General features: G+C 50.5%; 2 protein-coding genes across 6 annotated transcripts in view; one reads left to right on the plus strand and one right to left on the minus strand.

Moving 5' to 3' along the window:
• Positions 1–14,932, minus strand: part of LOC123756158 (RNA exonuclease 1 homolog) — a 21,215-nt gene extending 6,283 nt beyond the window's left edge. Inside the window, exons 1-2 of one of the 5 annotated variants that reach the window (XM_069336579.1) lie at positions 8,101–8,427; positions 8,008–8,020 (exon numbers count right to left, since the gene is read on the minus strand). The gene's annotated coding sequence lies outside the window, so the exon portion shown is untranslated. Of the gene's footprint in view, positions 1–8,007; positions 8,428–8,978; positions 9,007–14,843 lie in introns of those variants that run through there. The other 4 variants (XM_045739226.2, XM_069336581.1, XM_069336582.1 and 1 more) reach the window with 4 other exon arrangements.
• The window catches only part of LOC123756159 (uncharacterized), a 94,235-nt gene extending 75,381 nt beyond the window's left edge, over positions 1–18,854 (plus strand). Inside the window, exon 5 of the mRNA XM_045739229.2 lies at positions 18,011–18,854. Within this exon, the coding sequence (XP_045595185.2) occupies positions 18,011–18,205 (195 nt within the window). The 3' untranslated portion in view covers positions 18,206–18,854. The remainder of the gene's footprint in view (positions 1–18,010) is intronic.
• The last annotated feature ends 888 nt before the right edge of the window (positions 18,855–19,742 follow it).

Genomic DNA, 19,742 nt, shown 5'->3' on the forward strand with positions numbered 1-19,742 from the left:
CCCCACAAGGACATATAAAGTCCCCACAAGGTCACATATAAAGTCCCCACAAGGACACATATAGTCCCCACAAGGTCACCTATAAAGTCCCCACAAGGACACATATAAAGTCCCCACAAGGACACATAGTCCCCACAAGGTCACATATAAAGTCCCCCACAAGGACACATAGTCCCCACAAGGACACATATAAAGTCCCCACAAGGACACATATAAAGTCTCCACAAGGACACATATAAAGTCCCCACAGGGACACATATAAAGTCCCCACAAGGACACATATAAAGTCCCCACAAGGACACATATAAAGTCCCCACAAGGACACATAAAGTCCCCACAAGGACACAAAGTCCCCACAGGGACACATATAAAGTCCCCACAAGGACACATATAAAGTCCCCACAAGGACACATATAAAGTCCCCACAGGGACACATATAAAGTCCCCACAAGGTCACCTATAAAGACCCCACAAGGACACATATAAAGTCCCCACAAGGACACATATAAAGTCCCCACAGGGACACATATAAAGTCCCCACAAGGTCACCTATAAAGACCCCACAAGGACATATATAAAGTCCCCACAGGGACACATATAAAGTCCCCCACAAGGACACATATAAAGTCCCCACAAGGTCACCTATAAAGTCCCCACAAGGACACATATAAAGTCCCCACAAGGACACATATAAAGTCCCCACAGGGACACATATAAAGTCCCCACATGGACACATATAAAGTCCCCACAAGGACACATATAAAGTCCCCACAAGGACACAAAGTCCCCACAGGGACACATAAAGTCCCCCACAAGGACACATAAAGTCCCCCACAAGGACACATATAGTCCCCACAAGGTCACATATAAAGTCCCCACAAGGACACATAAAGTCCCCACAAGGACATAAAGTCCCAACAAGGACACATATAAAGTCCCCCACAAGGACACATATAAAGTCCCCACAAGGTCACATATAAAGTCCCCCACAAGGACACATATAAAATCCCCACAAGGACACATATAGTCCCCACAAGGTCACATATAAAGTCCCCACAAGGACACATATAAAGTCCCCACAAGGACACATATAGTCCCCACAAGGACACATATAGTCCCCACAAGGACACGTATAGTCCCCACAAGGACACATATAGTCCCCACAAGGACACATATAGTCCCCACAAGGACACATATAGTCCCCACAAGGACACATATAAAGTCCCCACAAAGTCACATATAAAGTCCCCACAAGGACACATATAAAGTCCCCACAAGGACACATATAGTCCCCACAAGGTCACCTATAAAGTCCCCACAAGGTCACATATAGTCCCCACAAGGACACGTATAGTCCCCACAAGGACACGTATAGTCCCCACAGGGACACGTATAGTCCCCACAAGGACACATATAGTCCCCACAAGGTCACCTATAAAGTCCCCACAAGGTCACATATAGTCCCCACAAGGACACATATAGTCCCCACAAGGACACATATAGTCCCCACAAGGACACATATAAAGTCCCCACAAAGTCACATATAAAGTCCCCACAAAGTCATATATAAAGTCCCCACAAAGACATGTTGGACGTCACAAACACTTACGAAATGTTGCAGTCAAATATATATGATAAATCATAGCATATACCAGGAAGGGGGTTTGATACAACTTGTAAAAGCATTGCATAGGCCTACTTGTGTCAACCATAGGTAGATGAGATATTTATCAGCCGTAAGTAGACAAAACCCGTTAGTCATAGGTAGATTAAATATTCCTCAAGCAAAGGTAGATGAAATATCAGTATTAGGTAGTTTAAAGATTAATCGGCAACCAGGTAGATGAAGTGTACATAAAATAAGTAGATGAAAGATACGTCGATGAGAGATCTACCACAGGTAGACCCCTCAAACACAGATGTAATTACCTCCACCACACAGGTAGATACATCAACCACACAGGTAGATACATCAACCACACAGGTTATCTTGAGATCTTGAGATGATTTCGGGGCTTAGCGTCCCCGCGGCCCGGTCCTCGACCAGGCCTCCATCCCCAGGAAACAACCCGTAGCAGCTGTCTAACTCCCAGGTACCTATTTACTGCTAGGTAACAGGGGCATAGGGTGAAAGAAACATTTTGCCCATTTGTCTCCGCCTCCACCGGGTTGGAGGCGGAGACAGGGTACATCTACCTGTGTAGTCGATGTACCCTGACAGGTACATCAACTACACAGGTAGATACATCAACCACAGGTAGATACATCAACCACACAGGTAGATACATCAACCACACAGGTAGATACATCAACCACACAGGTAGATACATCAACCACACAGGTAGATACATCAACCACACAGGTAGATACATCAACCACAGGTAGATACATCAACCACACAGGTAGATACATCAACCACACAGGTAGATACTTCAACCACAGGTAGATACATCAACCACACAGGTAGATACATCGACCACACAGGTAGATACATCAACCACACAGGTAGATACATCAACCACACAGGTAGATACATCAACCACACAGGTAGATACATCAACCACACAGGTAGATACTTCAACCACACAGGTAGATACTTCAACCACACAGGTAGATACTTCGACCACACAGGTAGATACATCAACCACACAGGTAGATACATCAACTACGCAGGTAGATACATCAACTACACAGGTAGATACATCAACTACACAGGTAGATACTTCAACCACAGGTAGATACATCAACCACACAGGTAGATACATCAACCACACAGGTAGATACATCAACCACACAGGTAGATACATCAACCACACAGGTAGATACATCAACCACACAGGTAGATACATCAACCACACAGGTAGATACTTCAACCAGAGGTAGATACATCAACCACACAGGTAGATCCATCAACCACACAGGTAGATACTTCAACCACAGGTAGATACATCAACTACACAGGTAGATACATCAACCACACAGGTAGATACATCAACCACACAGGTAGATACTTCAACCAGAGGTAGATACATCAACCACACAGGTAGATCCATCAACCACACAGGTAGATACTTCAACCACAGGTAGATACATCAACTACACAGGTAGATACATCAACCACACAGGTAGATACTTCAACCACAGGTAGATACATCAACCACACAGGTAGATATATCAACCACAGGTAGATACATCAACCACACAGGTAGATATATCAACCACAGGTAGATACATCAACCACACAGGTAGATACATCAACCACACAGGTAGATATATCAACCACACAGGTAGATATATCAACCACACAGGTAGATACATCAACCACACAGGTAGATACATCAACCACACAGGTAGATATATCAACCACACAGGTAGATATATCAACCACACAGGTAGATATATCAACCACACAGGTAGATATATCAACCACACAGGTAGATATATCAACCACACAGGTAGATATATCAACCACACAGGTAGATACATCAACCACACAGGTAGATTTATCAACCACACAGGTAGATATATCAACCACACAGGTAGATACGTCAACTGCACAGGTAAATAGGTCGTTAAAATCCATAGGGATTATCATTGGATAATCATTCGTTAACCACACAAAACCATCCTTGGGGGACCATCCATAACCATGGGGACCATCTCCATCCTTGGGGGACCATCCATAACCATGAACATAAGAACAAAGGTAACTGCAGAAGGCCTATTGACCCATACGAGGCAGCTCCTATCTATAACCACCCAATCCCACACATATACATGTCCAACCCGCGCTTGAAACAATCGAGGGACCCCACGTTACGCGGTAATTGGTTCCACAAACCCTGTTACCGAACCAGTATTTACCCAAGTCTTTCCTAAATCTAAACTTATCCAATTTATACCCATTGTTTCGAGTTCTGTCTTATGTTGATACTTTTAATACCCTATTAATATCCCCTTTGTTATGTCCATTCATCCACTTGTAAACCTTTATCATGTCACCCCTATCGCCTTTCCAGTGAATGCAATTTAAGCTTTGTTAATCTTTCTTCATATGAAAGATTTATAATTTGGGGAATTAACTTAGTCATCCTACGCTGGACACATTCAAGTGAATTGATATCCATTCACTAGTACGGCGACCAAAACTGAACTGGATAATCTAAATTGGGCCTAACCAGAGCAAGATATAGCTGAAGAACCACACCAGGTGTCTTGTTACTAACGCTTCGATTCATAAATCCGAGTGTCCTATTTGTCTTATTACGAACATTCATGCATTAATCCTTTGGTTTTACATTCTTACTAATCATAACTCCCAGATCCCTTTCGCAATCCGACTTCACAATCTCAACACCATCTAGCTCGTATCTTGTAACTCTATCATCATTACCTAGCCTCAGAACATTACATCTGCATCTGCCAATCTTTTGACCATTTCAAAACCCTACTTAGATCAACTTGAAGTGATAGTGAGTCTTCTTCCGTGTTAATTTCCCTGCCGATTTTTGTATCATCGGCAAATTTGCAAATGTTGCTACTCAAACCTGAATCTAAATCCTTTATATATATATTATAAACAACAGAGGTCCCAAGACAGAGCCTTGAGGCACTCCACTTACAACATATTCCCACTCTGACTTAACCCCATTTATACTAACTCTCTGTTTCCTTTGGTATAGTCATACCCTAATCCTGTCCATCTGTTCCTGTCCTGTTCCCCAAATACCATGAGCCTCTATCTTTTTAATCATAAGAACAAAGGGGAGGGGGGGCATGGGGACCATCCATAACCATGGGGACCATCCATAACCATGGGGACCATCCATAACCATGGGGACCATCCATAACTATGGGCATTATCCATAACCATGGGGATCATTTTCATCCTAGCGGGACCATCCATAACCATGGGGACTATCTCCATCCTTGGGGACCATACATAACCATGGTGACCATCTCTATCCTTGGAGGACCATCCATAACCACAGGAACCATCCATAACCACAGGGACCATCCATAACCACAGGGACCATCCATAACCACAGGGACCATCCATAACCACAGGGACCATCCATAACCATGGGGACCCTCAATAACCACAGCTACCCTCCATAACCACAGGGACTATAACCACAGGAACCATCCATAACCACAGGGACCATCCATACCCACAGAGACCATCCATAACCACAGGAACCACCCATAACCACAGGAACCATCCATAACCACAGGGACCATCCATAACCACAGGGACCATTTATAACCACAGAGACCATCCATAACCACAGGGACCATCCATAACCACAGGGACCATCCATAACCACAGGGACCGTCCATAACCACAGGGACCATCCATAACCACAGGAACCATCCATAACCACAGGAACCACCCATAACCACAGGAACCATCCATAACCACAGGGACCATCCATAACCACAGGGACCATCCATAACCACAGGGACCATCCATAACCACAGGGACCATCTATAATCACAGGAACCATCCATAACCACAGGAACCATCCATAACCACAGGAACCACCCATAACCACAGGAACCATCCATAACCACAGGAACCATCCATAACCACAGGAACCATCCATAACCACAGGAACCATCCATAACCACAGGAACCACCCATAACCACAGGAACCATCCATAACCACAGGGACCATCCATACCCACAGGAACCATCCATAACCACAGGGACCATCCATAACCACAGGGACCATCTATAACCACATGAACCATCCATAACCACTGGAACCATCCATAACCACAGAGACCATCCATAACCACAGGGACCATCCATAACCACAGGGACCATCCATAACCACAGGGACCATCCATAACCACAGGGACCATCCATAACCACAGGGACCATCCATAACCACAGGGACTATCCATAGCCTCAGGGACCATAACCACAGGAACCATCCATAACCACAGGGACCATCCATAACCACAGAGACCATCCATAACCACAGGAACCATCCACAACCACAGGAACCACCCATAACCACAGGGACCATCTATAACTACTGGGACCATCCATAACCACAGGAACCATCCATAACCACAGGAACCATCCATAACCACAGGAACCATCCACAACTACAGGAACCACCCATAACCACAGGAACCATCCATAACCACAGGGACCATCCATAACCACAGGAGCCATCCATAACCACAGGAACCATCCACAACCACAGGAACCACCCATAACCACAGGAACCATCCATAACCACAGGGACCATCCATAACCACAAGGACCATCCATAACCACAGGGACCATCCATAACCACAGGGACCATCCATAACCACAGGAACCATCCATAACCACAGAGACCATCCATAACCACAGGGACCATCCATAACCACAGGGACCATCCATAACCACAGGGACCATCCATAACCACAGAGACCATCCATAACCAGAGGGACCATCCATAACCACAGGGACCATCCATAACCACAGGGACCATCCATAACCACAGGGACCATCCATAACCACAGGAACCATCCATAACCACAGGAACCATCCATAACCACAGGGACCATCCATAACCACAGGGACCATCCATAACCACAGGGACCATCCATAACCACAGGGACCATTTATAACCACAGGGACCATTTATAACCACAGGGACCGTCCATAACCACAGGGACCGTCCATAACCACAGGGACCATCCATAACCACAGGGACCATCCATAACCACAGGGACCATTTATAACCACAGGGACCGTCCATAACCACAGGGACCATCCATAACCACAGGGACAATCCATAACCACAGGGACCATCCATAACCACAGGAACCATCCATAACCACAGGAACCATCCACAACCACAGGAACCACCCATAACCACAGGAACCATCCATAACCACAGGGACCATCTGTAACCACAGGGACCTTCCATAACTACTGGGACCATCGATAACCACAGGAACCATCCATAACCACAGGGACCATCCATAACCACAGGGACCATCCATAACCACAGGGACCATTTATAACCACAGGGACCATTTATAACCACAGGGACCGTCCATAACCACAGGGACCATCCATAACCACAGGGACCATCCATAACCACAGGGACCATCCATAACCACAGGGACCATTTATAACCACAGGGACCGTCCATAACCACAGGGACCATCCATAACCACAGGGACCATCCATAACCACAGGGACCATCCATAACCACAGGGACCATCCATAACTACAGGAACCATCCATAACCACAGGGACCATCCATAACCGCAGGGACCATCCATAACCACTGGGATCATCCATAACCACAGGAACCTTCCATAACTACTGGGACCATCCATAACCACAGGGACCATCCATAACCACAGGGACCATCCATAACCACAGGGACCATCCATAACCACAGGGACCATCCATAACCACAGGGACCATCCATAACCACAGGAATCATCCATAACCACAGGGACCATCTATAACCACAGGGACCATTTATAACCACAGGGACCGTCCATAACCACAGGGACCATCCATAACCACAGGAATCATCCATAACCACAGGGACCATCCATAACCACAGGGACCATCCATAACCACAGGGACCATCCATAACCACAGGGACCATCCATAACCACAGTGACCATCCATAACCACAGGGACCATCCATAACCACAGTGACCATCCATAACCACAGGGACCATCTATAACCACAGGGACCATCTATAACCACAGTGACCATCCATAACCACAGGGACCATCCATAACCACAGGGACCATCCATAACCACAGGGACCATCCATAACCACAGGGACCATCCATAACCACAGGGACCATCCATAACCACTGGGACCATCCATAACCACAGGGACCATCCATAACCACAGGGACCATCCATAACCACACGGACCATCCAATATAGTAAACAGTTATATTGACCGTCACGTGAAATTCTGCCAAGTAAGGATCGATCACAACTGACAAATTTACGAAAACAAACTTACCTGGTGTTGTAGCGGGGCTGGTAGTCTGTGTCTGCCGGGAGGGCTGTTGTAGCGGGGCTGGTAGTCTGTGTCTGCCGGGAGGGCTGTTGTAGTGGGGCTGGTAGTCTGTGTCTGCCGGGAGGGCTGTTGTAGCGGGGCTGGTAGTCTATCTGTCTGTTGGGAGGGCTGTTGAAGTGACGCAGGGCTAATATATAGTGACGCAGGGCTACTATAGTGAGGGAGGACTGCTATATAGTGAGGCAGGACTACTACAGGGACTGCTATATATTGAGGAAAGACTGCTATATAGTGACGCAGGGTTAATATAGTGAAGCAGGACTACTATAGTGCCGTAGGACTGCTATAAGTACACCGTACCGAGAGAGGACGGAACCGGTACTGAGAGCCAGCTAGAGCCCAGAGCGGCAAGGCTGGGAGCGTACGGTACGCGTCCACCACTTGTACCACTACGGTACGCTGACGTGGACCTCTCTCAGGTTTCCTGCCTGAACGTATCGCTCGCTCCCACCCCCATGGGACCATTGCTAAGTGTAGACATACCACAGATCTGCTCATATATGTATACACTGCGAACCAGCATACACGCATTTTCCTGTTTTGCATACCAGTTACTCCATCTATCATCATTCTATTATGCAGGAAGAACCGCACGTCTATGGGTCATCCAAGCTAGGCTTAGGCTCGGCTACAAGTACCTCTGGGAGTTTGTAACATCTGCTGATGTAGATTTGACTAAATGTAAACTCTGTCAGCAGAACTATTTGCATACGTTGCGTCATTATATAATGGAATGTGAAAAAACCGCGGAATTTAGAGATGACACCATCAATAGTGTCCAAGAAATGTGTAAGTACTTCATTCATAATGATGTGCTGCCCGAAATCTTAGCGAAGTATCCAAAATTTGCTTAATGTAGGTAATGCATGCACATGACTGTAAAGCTGCCGCCCAGTTGGGTGGGTGTGACTCACCATAGATGTAAAGTGCCTTGTATAGTGACTGTTGTGAGCCTCTTGTTGATCACCTGTGACACAAAAAATATTGATGTGTGTATTTGTGTGGGTGATTAAATATGTATGTGTATATATATATATATATATATATATATATATATATATATATATATATATATATATATATATATAAATATATATATATATATATATATATATATATATATATATATATATATATATATATATATATATATATATATATACATGTATGCATGAGTATGTGTACATGTATATATAACATTAATAATTTTGTAACTAGCGTCAAAAGATTGTTATTTGCTTAGCTAAACGAACTAGAGGGTTCAGTTCCTGAACCGATTATGTGCCTCTGTAATCCTTTACACCACCGCCCACAGGATGGGTATGGGGTGCATAATAATGAAAAAAAAATTGAATTGCAAACACAGGATGAGAGCTCTGTTATACATCAGGACCGGTGTATGATGTATGAGGGATAACTAGTGTTTTTACAATGATAAACTACATATATAAATATATATATATATATGTCATACATATACAAGGTTCACCATGTTCTCTCATTCATTTATGAGTGTTGACCACTAGCTGGGCCCCCACGGGAGTGGTGACTACTAGCTGGGCCCCCACGGGAGTGTTGACTACTAGCTTGGCCCCCACGGGAGTGTTGACCACTAGCTGGGCCCCCACGGGAGTGGTGACTACTAGCTGGGCCCCCACGGGAGTGTTGACTACTAGCTTGGCCCCCACGGGAGTGTTGACCACTAGCTGGGCCCCCACGGGAGTGGTGACTACTAGCTGGGCCCCCACGGGAGTGTTGACTACTAGCTTGGCCCCCACGGGAGTGGTGACTACTAGCTGGGCCCCCACGGGAGTGGTGACTACTAGCTGGGCCCCCACGGGAGTGGTGACTACTAGCTGGGCCCCCACGGGAGTGTTGACTACTAGCTGGGCCCCCACGGGAGTGTTGACTACTAGCTGGGGCCCCCACGGGAGTGGTGACTACTAGCTGGGCCCCCACGGGAGTGTTGACTACTCGCTGGGCCCCCACGGGAGTGTTGACTACTAGCTGGGCCCCCACGGGAGTGTTGACTACTAGCTGGGCCCCCACGGGAGTGTTGACTACTAGCTGGGGCCCCACGGAAGTGCTGACCACCAGCTGGGGCCCCACGGAAGTGTTGACCACCAGCTGGGGCCCCACAGAAGTGTTAACCACCAGCTGGGGCCCCACGGAAGTGTTGACCACCAGCTGGGGCCCCACGGGAGTGTTGACCACCAGCTGGGCCCCACGGGAGTGTTGACCTCCTGCTGGGGCCCCACGGGAGTGTTGACCACCAGCTGGGCCCCACGGGAGTGTTGACCTCCAGCAGAGGCCCCCACGGGAGTGTTGACCACCAGCTGGGCCCCACGGGAGTGTTGACCACCAGCTGGGCCCCACGGGAGTGTTGACCTCCTGCTGGGGCCCCACGGGAGTGTTGACCACCAGCTGGGCCCCACGGGAGTGTTGACCACCAGCTGGGCCCCACGGGAGTGTTGACCTCCTGCTGGGGCCCCACGGAAGTGTTGACCACGAGCTGGGGCCCCACGGAAGTGTTGACCACGAGCTGGGGCCCCACGGGAGTGTTGATCACCAGCTGGGGCCCCACGGAAGTGTTGACCACCAGCTGGGGCCCCACGGAAGTGTTGACCACGAGCTGGGCCCCACGGAAGTGTTGACCACCAGCTGGGGCCCTACGGAAGTGTTGACCACCAGCTGGGGCCCTACGGAAGTGTTGACCACCAGCTGGGGCCCCACGGAAGTGTTGACCACCAGCTGGGGCCCCACGGAAGTGTTGACCACCAGCTGGGGCCCCACGGAAGTGTTGACCACCAGCTGGGGCCCCACGGAAGTGTTGACCACCAGCTGGGGCCCCACGGAAGTGTTGACCACCAGCGGGGCCCCACGGAAGTGTTGACCACCAGCTGGGGCCCTACGGAAGTGTTGACCACCAGCTGGGGCCCCACGGAAGTGTTGACCACCAGCTGGGGCCCTACGGAAGTGTTGACCACCGGCTGGGGCCCCACGGAAGTGTTGACCACCAGCTGGGGCCCCACGGAAGTGTTGACCACCAGCTGGGGCCCTACGGAAGTGTTGACCACCAGCTGGGGCCCCACGGAAGTGTTGACCACCAGCTGGGGCCCTACGGAAGTGTTGACCACCAGCTGGGGCCCCACGGAAGTGTTGACCACCAGCTGGGGCCCTACGGAAGTGTTGACCACCAGCTGGGGCCCCACGGAAGTGCTGACCACCAGCTGGGGCCCCACGGAAGTGTTGACCACCAGCTGGGGCCCCACGGAAGTGTTGACCACCAGCTGGGCCCCACGAGAGTGTTGACCACTAGCTGGGGCCCCACGGAAGTGTTGACCACCAGCTGGGCCCCACGAGAGTGTTGACCACTAGCTGGGGCCCCACGGAAGTGTTGACCACCAGCTGGGCCCCACGAGTGTTGACCACTAGCTGGGGCCCCACGGAAGTGCTGACCACCAGCTGGGCCCCACGAGAGTGTTGACCACCAGCTGGGGCCCCACGGAAGTGCTGACCACCAGCTGGGCCCCACGGAAGTGTTGACCACCAGCTGGGGCCCCACGGAAGTGTTGACCACCAGCTGGGGCCCCACGGAAGTGTTGACAACCAGCTGGGGCCCCACGGAAGTGTTGACCACCAGCTGGGGCCCCACGGAAGTGTTGACCACCAGCTGGGGCCCCACGGAAGTGTTGACCACCAGCGGGGCCGCCACGGAAGTGTTGACCACCAGCTGGGGCCCCACGGAAGTGTTGACCACCAGCTGGGGCCCCACGGAAGTGTTGACCACCAGCTGGGGCCCCACGGAAGTGTTGACCACCAGCTGGGGCCCTACGGAAGTGTTGACCACCAGCGGGGCCCCACGGAAGTGTTGACCACCAGCGGGGCCGCCACGGGAGTGTTGACCACCAGCTGGGGCCCCACGGAAGTGTTGACCACCAGCGGGGCCGCCACGGAAGTGTTGACCACCAGCTGGGGCCCCCGGAAGTGTTGACCACCAGCTGGGGCCCCACGGAAGTGTTGACCACCAGCTGGGGCCCCACGGAAGTGTTGACCACCAGCGGGGCCCCACGGGAGTGTTGACCACCAGCGGGGCGCCACGGGAGTGTTGACCACCAGCGGGGCCCCGCGGAAGTGTTGACCACCAGCTGGGGCCCCACGGAAGTGTTGACCACCAGCTGGGGCACCACGGAAGTGTTGACCACCAGCTGGGGCCCCACGGGAGTGTTGACCACCAGCTGGGGCCCCACGGAAGTGTTGACCACCAGCTGGGGCCCCACGGGAGTGTTGACCACCAGCTGGGGCCCCACGGAAGTGTTGACCACCAGCTGGGGCCCCACGGAAGTGTTGACCACCAGCGGGGCCCCACGGAAGTGTTGACCACCAGCTGGGGCCCCACGGAAGTGTTGACCACCAGCTGGGGCCCCACGGAAGTGTTGACCACCAGCTGGGGCCGCCACGGAAGTGTTGACCACCAGCTGGGGCCCCACGGAAGTGTTGACCACCAGCTGGGGCCCCACGGAAGTGTTGACCACCAGCGGGGCCCCACGGAAGTGTTGACCACCGGCTGGGGCCCCACGGAAGTGTTGACCACCAGCTGGGGCCCCACGGAAGTGTTGACCACCAGCTGGGGCCCCACGGGAGTGTTGACCACCAGCTGGGGCCCCACGGAAGTGTTGACCACCAGCGGGGCCCCACGGAAGTGTTGACCACCGGCTGGGGCCCCACGGAAGTGTTGACCACCAGCTGGGGCCCCACGGAAGTGTTGACCACCGGCTGGGGCCCCACGGAAGTGTTGACCACCAGCTGGGGCCCCACGGAAGTGTTGACCACGAGCTGGGGCCCCACGGAAGTGTTGACCACCAGCTGGGGCCCCACGGAAGTGTTGACCACCAGCTGGGGCCCCACGGAAGTGTTGACCACCAGCTGGGGCTCCACGGAAGTGTTGACCACCAGCTGGGGCCCCACGGAAGTGTTGACCACCAGCGGGGCCGCCACGGAAGTGTTGACCACCGGCTGGGGCCCCACGGAAGTGTTGACCACCAGCTGGGGCCCCACGGAAGTGTTGACCACCAGCTGGGGACCCACGGGAGTGTTGACCACCAGCTGGGGCCCCACGGAAGTGTTGACCACCAGCGGGGCCCCACGGAAGTGTTGACCACCGGCTGGGGCCCCACGGAAGTGTTGACCACCAGCTGGGGCCCCACGGGAGTGTTGACCACCAGCTGGGGCCCCACGGAAGTGTTGACCACCAGCGGGGCCCCACGGAAGTGTTGACCACCGGCTGGGGCCCCACGGAAGTGTTGACCACCAGCTGGGGCCCCACGGGAGTGTTGACCACCAGCTGGGGCCCCACGGAAGTGTTGACCACCAGCGGGGCCGCCACGGAAGTGTTGACCACCGGCTGGGGCCCCACGGAAGTGTTGACCACCAGCTGGGGCCCCACGGAAGTGTTGACCACCAGCGGGGGCCCCACGGAAGTGTTGACCACCAGCTGGGGCCCCACGGGAGTGTTGACCACCAGCTGGGGCCCCACGGAAGTGTTGACCACCGGCTGGGGCCCCACGGAAGTGTTGACCACCGGCTGGGGCCCCACGGAAGTGTTGACCACCAGCTGGGGCCCCACGGGAGTGTTGACCACCAGCTGGGGCCCCACGGAAGTGTTGACCACCAGCGGGGCCGCCACGGAAGTGTTGACCACCGGCTGGGGCCCCACGAAAGTGTTGACCACCAGCTGGGGCCCCACGGAAGTGTTGACCACCAGCGGGGGCCCCACGGAAGTGTTGACCACCAGCTGGGGCCCCACGGGAGTGTTGACCACCAGCTGGGGCCCCACGGAAGTGTTGACCACCGGCTGGGGCCCCACGGAAGTGTTGACCACCGGCTGGGGCCCCACGGAAGTGTTGACCACCAGCTGGGGCCCCACGGAAGTATTGACCACCAGCGGGGCCCTACGGAAGTGTTGACCACCAGCGGGGCCCCACGGAAGTGTTGACCACCAGCGGGGCCCCACGGAAGTGTTGACCACCAGCTGGGGCCCCACGGAAGTATTGACCACCAGCGGGGCCCTACGGAAGTGTTGACCACCAGCGGGGCCCCACGGAAGTGTTGACCACCAGCTGGGGCCCCACGGGAGTGTTGACCACCAGCTGGGGCCCCACGGAAGTGTTGACCACCGGCTGGGGCCCCACGGAAGTGTTGACCACCGGCTGGGGCCCCACGGAAGTGTTGACCACCGGCTGGGGCCCCACGGAAGTATTGACCACCAGCGGGGCCCTACGGAAGTGTTGACCACCAGCTGGGGCCCCACGGAAGTGTTGACCACCAGCTGGGGCCCCACGGAAGTGTTGACCACCAGCTGGGGCCCCACGGAAGTGTTGACCACCAGCTGGGGCCCCACGGAAGTGTTGACCACCAGCTGGGGCCCCACGGAAGTGTTGACCACCAGCTGGGGCCCCACGGAAGTGTTGACCACCAGCTGGGGCCCCACGGAAGTGTTGACCACCAGCTGGGGCACCACGGAAGTGTTGACCACCAGCGGGGCCACCACGGGAGCGTTAACCATCTAACTCTTGTAAATATTTACTTATACAAATATATTCTGAGCTCATGGACCACTAAATATAAACAAACGATAAATAAATTCTCCCAAATGATATCGGCTACAAGTAATTATTTGCACAAATAAACTCACGAGCAGCTCCACACTCTCCTCTAATTATCAGTTAATGAACGCCATAAGTTGTTACAAGGACAGAGCTAACATAAGAATACTATACTTTACTGCAGCAGCAACACCTGTCCCTGTGACGTTCCAGCAGGCACTGACGGCAAGCCTTTGCGTCAGCGCTAAGGCCGTGGCGATTCAGGGCTGCCAATTCTACATGTGATTCAGGACTGCCAACCCTACATGTAATTCACTCAAAATAATCTTATTTATATAACTGGCCAATCATGCCACTTATTATTAATTATTATTAACTAATACATTAATTAAGATACACAGTGAAGCACAATAATTGTTGACAATGACTTTCTATGCTAAACAAAATTAGTGACCAGCAATGGCAAAGTGAATATAGTATATGAATATAGTATATAAATCTTCAATGGACAAGAAGATTAAGATTGTATAGTTGTATCAGACGATAACATTTAAGACAAACATCAGCCAAAGATATGTACATGTAACAGTACAAAATGACATACATAATTAGCAATGTACTTGACAGTCTTAAAATAACAGAACACTTAATGGGGCCTGACGGCTGAGTGGGCAGCACTCGGTATTCGTAGTCTTAAGTTTTCGGGTTCGATCTCCGGCGGAAGCGGAAACAAATGAGCAGAGTTTCTTTCGCCCTGATACCTCTGTTACCTAGCAGTAAATAGGTAATTGGGAGTTAGACAGCTGCTACGGGCTGCTTCCTGGGGGATGAGTAACAAAAAGGAGGCCTGGTCGAGGACCGAGCCGCGGAGACGCTAAGCCCCGAAATCATCTCATGGTAACACTAACAGGACAAGCTAGTTGAACATAAAGCTTGTCTGCCACTTGAGAGTGGCGAGAAGCAGTACGAGAATGACGTTGTATAGAAGGCTATGTCTGAGCCATAACTGTTTTTGCTCATAATTTACACAACGTTTCTAACCTACGTTTTAGTGACTCATACGTCAGGCTGCGAGCAGCCGCGTCCAACAGCCTGGTTGATCAGTCCGGCAACCAGGAGGCCTGGTCGACGACCGGGCCGCGGGGACGCTAAGCCCCGGAAGCACCTCAAGGTAAGGTAAGGTACAAGGTTCCTTCTCAAGTGAGGAGTGACGCGGCATGAGGAAACATCTGCCTTATAACACTGGAAGGTTAGGTTAGGTTAGGTAAACTCATAATAACGTCAGGTGAAGGAAAAGAGGAATGTGAGGTGATAGGCCTATACTCTAGGCATAAAAAGTTGAATCAGGTGATCGGGCAATGAGACCTTAGATGTCTGTAGTGGGCATCAGAAAATTGAGAAACAACGACGTTTCGGTCCGTCATGGACCATTATCAAGTCATATAATGGTAACACACCCCCCCCCCCCCTTGACAGTTGTTTCGGAAACGTGACCGAAACGTCACGTTTCTCCATCTTCTGAAGTGTTGTTTGGTCATCATATCTTCAGCCACGTCATTGCGACTCGTCATCTGTACATGTTCAATATAGCATACATTTCGGAGCGCACAGTCTCCTGAGCTGCATTTGTATTGAGTCACTACATCAGTACACCTCAGTTTGTCAGAGGAGGCAGAGATGTTATGTCTCATAATGAGGGAAGATGTACGAAGGTTGTTATAATAAATGACAGGACGAATTCTTGCGTTTTCACTGCAAGGTTTGCAATTGCTCTCAATTATATCTCGAATCACCTTCTCATCCTTCTTGTGTGCCTGAGTGAATGTATTTTTATAATGCACTATAATGTCTTCCCCTTGGGGCCGATTATCCTCCCCTGTGGGCAGATTATCTTCCCTGGGGGCAGATTATCTTCCCTGTGGCAGATTATCTTCCCTGGGGCAGATTATCTTCCCTGGGGCAGATTATCTTCCCTGGGGCAGATTATCTTCCCTGGGGCAGATTATCTTCCCTGGGGCAGATTATCTTCCGTGGGGCAGATTATCTTTTAATAATAATCGTTATCAGATAACGATTTCGTCGAGTTCTGTCTTGCTTTCATCGTTGTTTACAATAATTTGGCGGACTTGTTCATGTTGCAAGAACTGGCAAGAGGAGCAGGCACGTATTGCACGACCGCAGCATGCATTGATGGCGCTCTCCTTATGAGTGCACTCACTCCCACCGTTCATATATACTGTGTGCATTAGTTGCTTTACTCTACATCTGTGATGAGTTTACCTGAGTTGCCATCTACGGGGGACATCCAGGAATGACGTTCTGCCTCGAATCGTTGTCTGGGCGGTGACCTTAAGCTGTTGTGGGTGTACACATGTCTCACCACTAACACCTGTGTATCCCCCCTTGACAGGTGTACACATGTCTCACCACTAACACCTGTGTATCCCCCCTTGACAGGTGTACACATGTCTCACCACTAACACCTGTGTATCCCCCTTGACAGGTGTACACATGTCTCACCACTAACACCTGTGTATCCCCCCTTGACAGGTGTACACATGTCTCACCACTAACACCTGTGTATCCCCCCTTGACAGGTGTACACATGTCTCACCACTAACACCTGTGTATCCCCTCTTGACAGGTGTACACATGTCTCACCACTAACACCTGTGTATCCCCCTTGACAGGTGTACACATGTCTCACCACTAACACCTGTGTATCCCCCCTTGACAGGTGTACACATGTCTCACCACTAACACCTGTGTATCCCCCCCTTGACAGGTGTACACATGTCTCACCACTAACACCTGTGTATCCCCCCTTGACAGGTGTACACATGTCTCACCACTAACACCTGTGTATCCCCCCTTGACAGGTGTACACAAGTCTCACCACTAACACCTGTGTATCCCCCCTTGACAGGTGTACACATGTCTCACCACTAACACCTGTGTATCCCCCTTGACAGGTGTACACATGTCTCACCACTAACACCTGTGTATCCCCCTTGACAGGTGTACACATGTATCACCTCTAACACCTGTGTATCCCCCTTGACAGGTGTACACATGTATCACCACTAACACCTGTGTATCCCCCCTTGACAGGCGCACACATGTCTCACCACTAACACCTGTGTATCCCCCTTGACAGGTGTACACATGTATCACCTCTAACACCTGTGTATCCCCCTTGACAGGCGTACACATGTCTCACCACTAACACCTGTGTACCCCCCTTGACAGGTGTACACACGTATCACCATTAACACCTGTGTATCCCCCTTGACAGGTGTACACACGTCTCACCACTAACACCTGTGTATCCCCCTTGACAGGTGTACCACATGTGTCTCCATGCGGGCAACGTCCACTCGTTCCTGTGCCCCAATGGGACGCTCTTCAACCAGGAGTACTTCGTGTGTGACCTCTGGTTCAATGTGGACTGTGCGCGCGCCACCAGCTTCTACCCCCTCAACCAGTACATCTACAAGGACCCGGAGCTTAAGGATCCCAAGCTTACGTACGTCTGAGGACATCTACAAGGGCCACGAGCTTAAGGATCCCAAGCTTACGTACGTCTGAGGACATCTACAAGGACCCGCAGCTTAAGGAAACTAAGCTTACGTACGTCTAAGGACATCTACAAGGACTCCCTATGTTTGATGACTCATATTATCCACATAATCAAATTTTCGAACTTTCCGAAAATTCTAAATTAAACACAACACAAATATGATTTATTAATTAATTTAACTATGTGTTTTTTTAAGATTAAATCTATTAGAAATATTCAGTTATAATTTATTTATTTAATCTTTTACGTAGCCAAAAATATCTCAAAATTTAAATGTTTTCCCCAACATTTTGCTGACTTTAAAACTTGTATTCAGTACAAGGTAAGTTAGCTTTGTTGTATGCCTCAGTTGTATTACCTGTGTATGTTTCATATGTGTATATATGTTATTATTATTTATACAAAATCATACAAGGAATAATTAGATTATGTAGGAGTTGTATAATTCTGCATATCTCTCTCTGCTGTTATCTGTATATATGTTCTTAACTCCCAGTCATCTGGTGTATTCACCTAGTTGTATTCACCTAGTTATGCTTGAGGGTCTTGAGCTCTGCTCTTTCGGCCCGCCTCTCAACTGTTTATCAATGAACTGTTACTAACTACTATTGTTTTTTTTATCACACATACACACACACACACATACACACACACACACACACACACACACACACATACACACACACATACACACACACACACACACACACACACATACACACACACAGGAAGCAGCCTGTAACAGCTGGCTAACTCCCAGGTACCTATTTACTGCTAGGTAACACCGGCATTAGGGTGTAAGAAACTCTGCCCATTTTTGTTTCTCGCCGGCGTCGGAAATCGAACCTGGGCAACAGGGTTACGTCTCCAGCGTGCTATCCACACAACCACCGGCGCCCCTGTGTGTGTGTGTGTGTGTGTGTGTGTGTGTGTGTGTGTGTGTGTGTGTGTGTGTGTGTGTGTGTGTGTGTGTGTGTGTACTATAAAGTTGTACTCACCTAGTTGTGCTTGCGGGGGAGGAACTTTGGCTCTTTGGTCCCGCCTCTCAACTGTCAATCAACTGGTGTACAGATTCTTGAGCCTACTGGACTCTTATCAAATTTACATTTTGAAACTATGAATGGAATCTGCCTCCACCACATTACTGCCTAATGTATTTCATTTGTTAACTACTCTGACACTGAAAAAGTTCTTTCTAACGTCTCTGTGGCTCATTTGGGTACTAAGCTTCCACCTGTGTGCCCTTGTTCGTGTTCCACCCGTGCTGAATAGTTTGTCTTTGTCCACTCTGTCAATTCCCATGATCATCTGCTACATAATATTGCACAGATGCATATAGAAGCAAACTTGGCATCTGACAGCTTCACTTACTTCACAGATCGATCAGTAGACCAGCAGGGACAAGAAACCGGAGCTACAGTTAAAGCAGGAAACTATAAATAGTTGGAGACTCTCAAATGGGTGTTCGACTTTACAAACAGAGATGCTAGCCA

Source organism: Procambarus clarkii, chromosome 36 (genome assembly GCF_040958095.1).
Source record: "Procambarus clarkii isolate CNS0578487 chromosome 36, FALCON_Pclarkii_2.0, whole genome shotgun sequence".
Classification (NCBI taxonomy): Eukaryota; Metazoa; Arthropoda; class Malacostraca; order Decapoda; family Cambaridae; genus Procambarus; species Procambarus clarkii.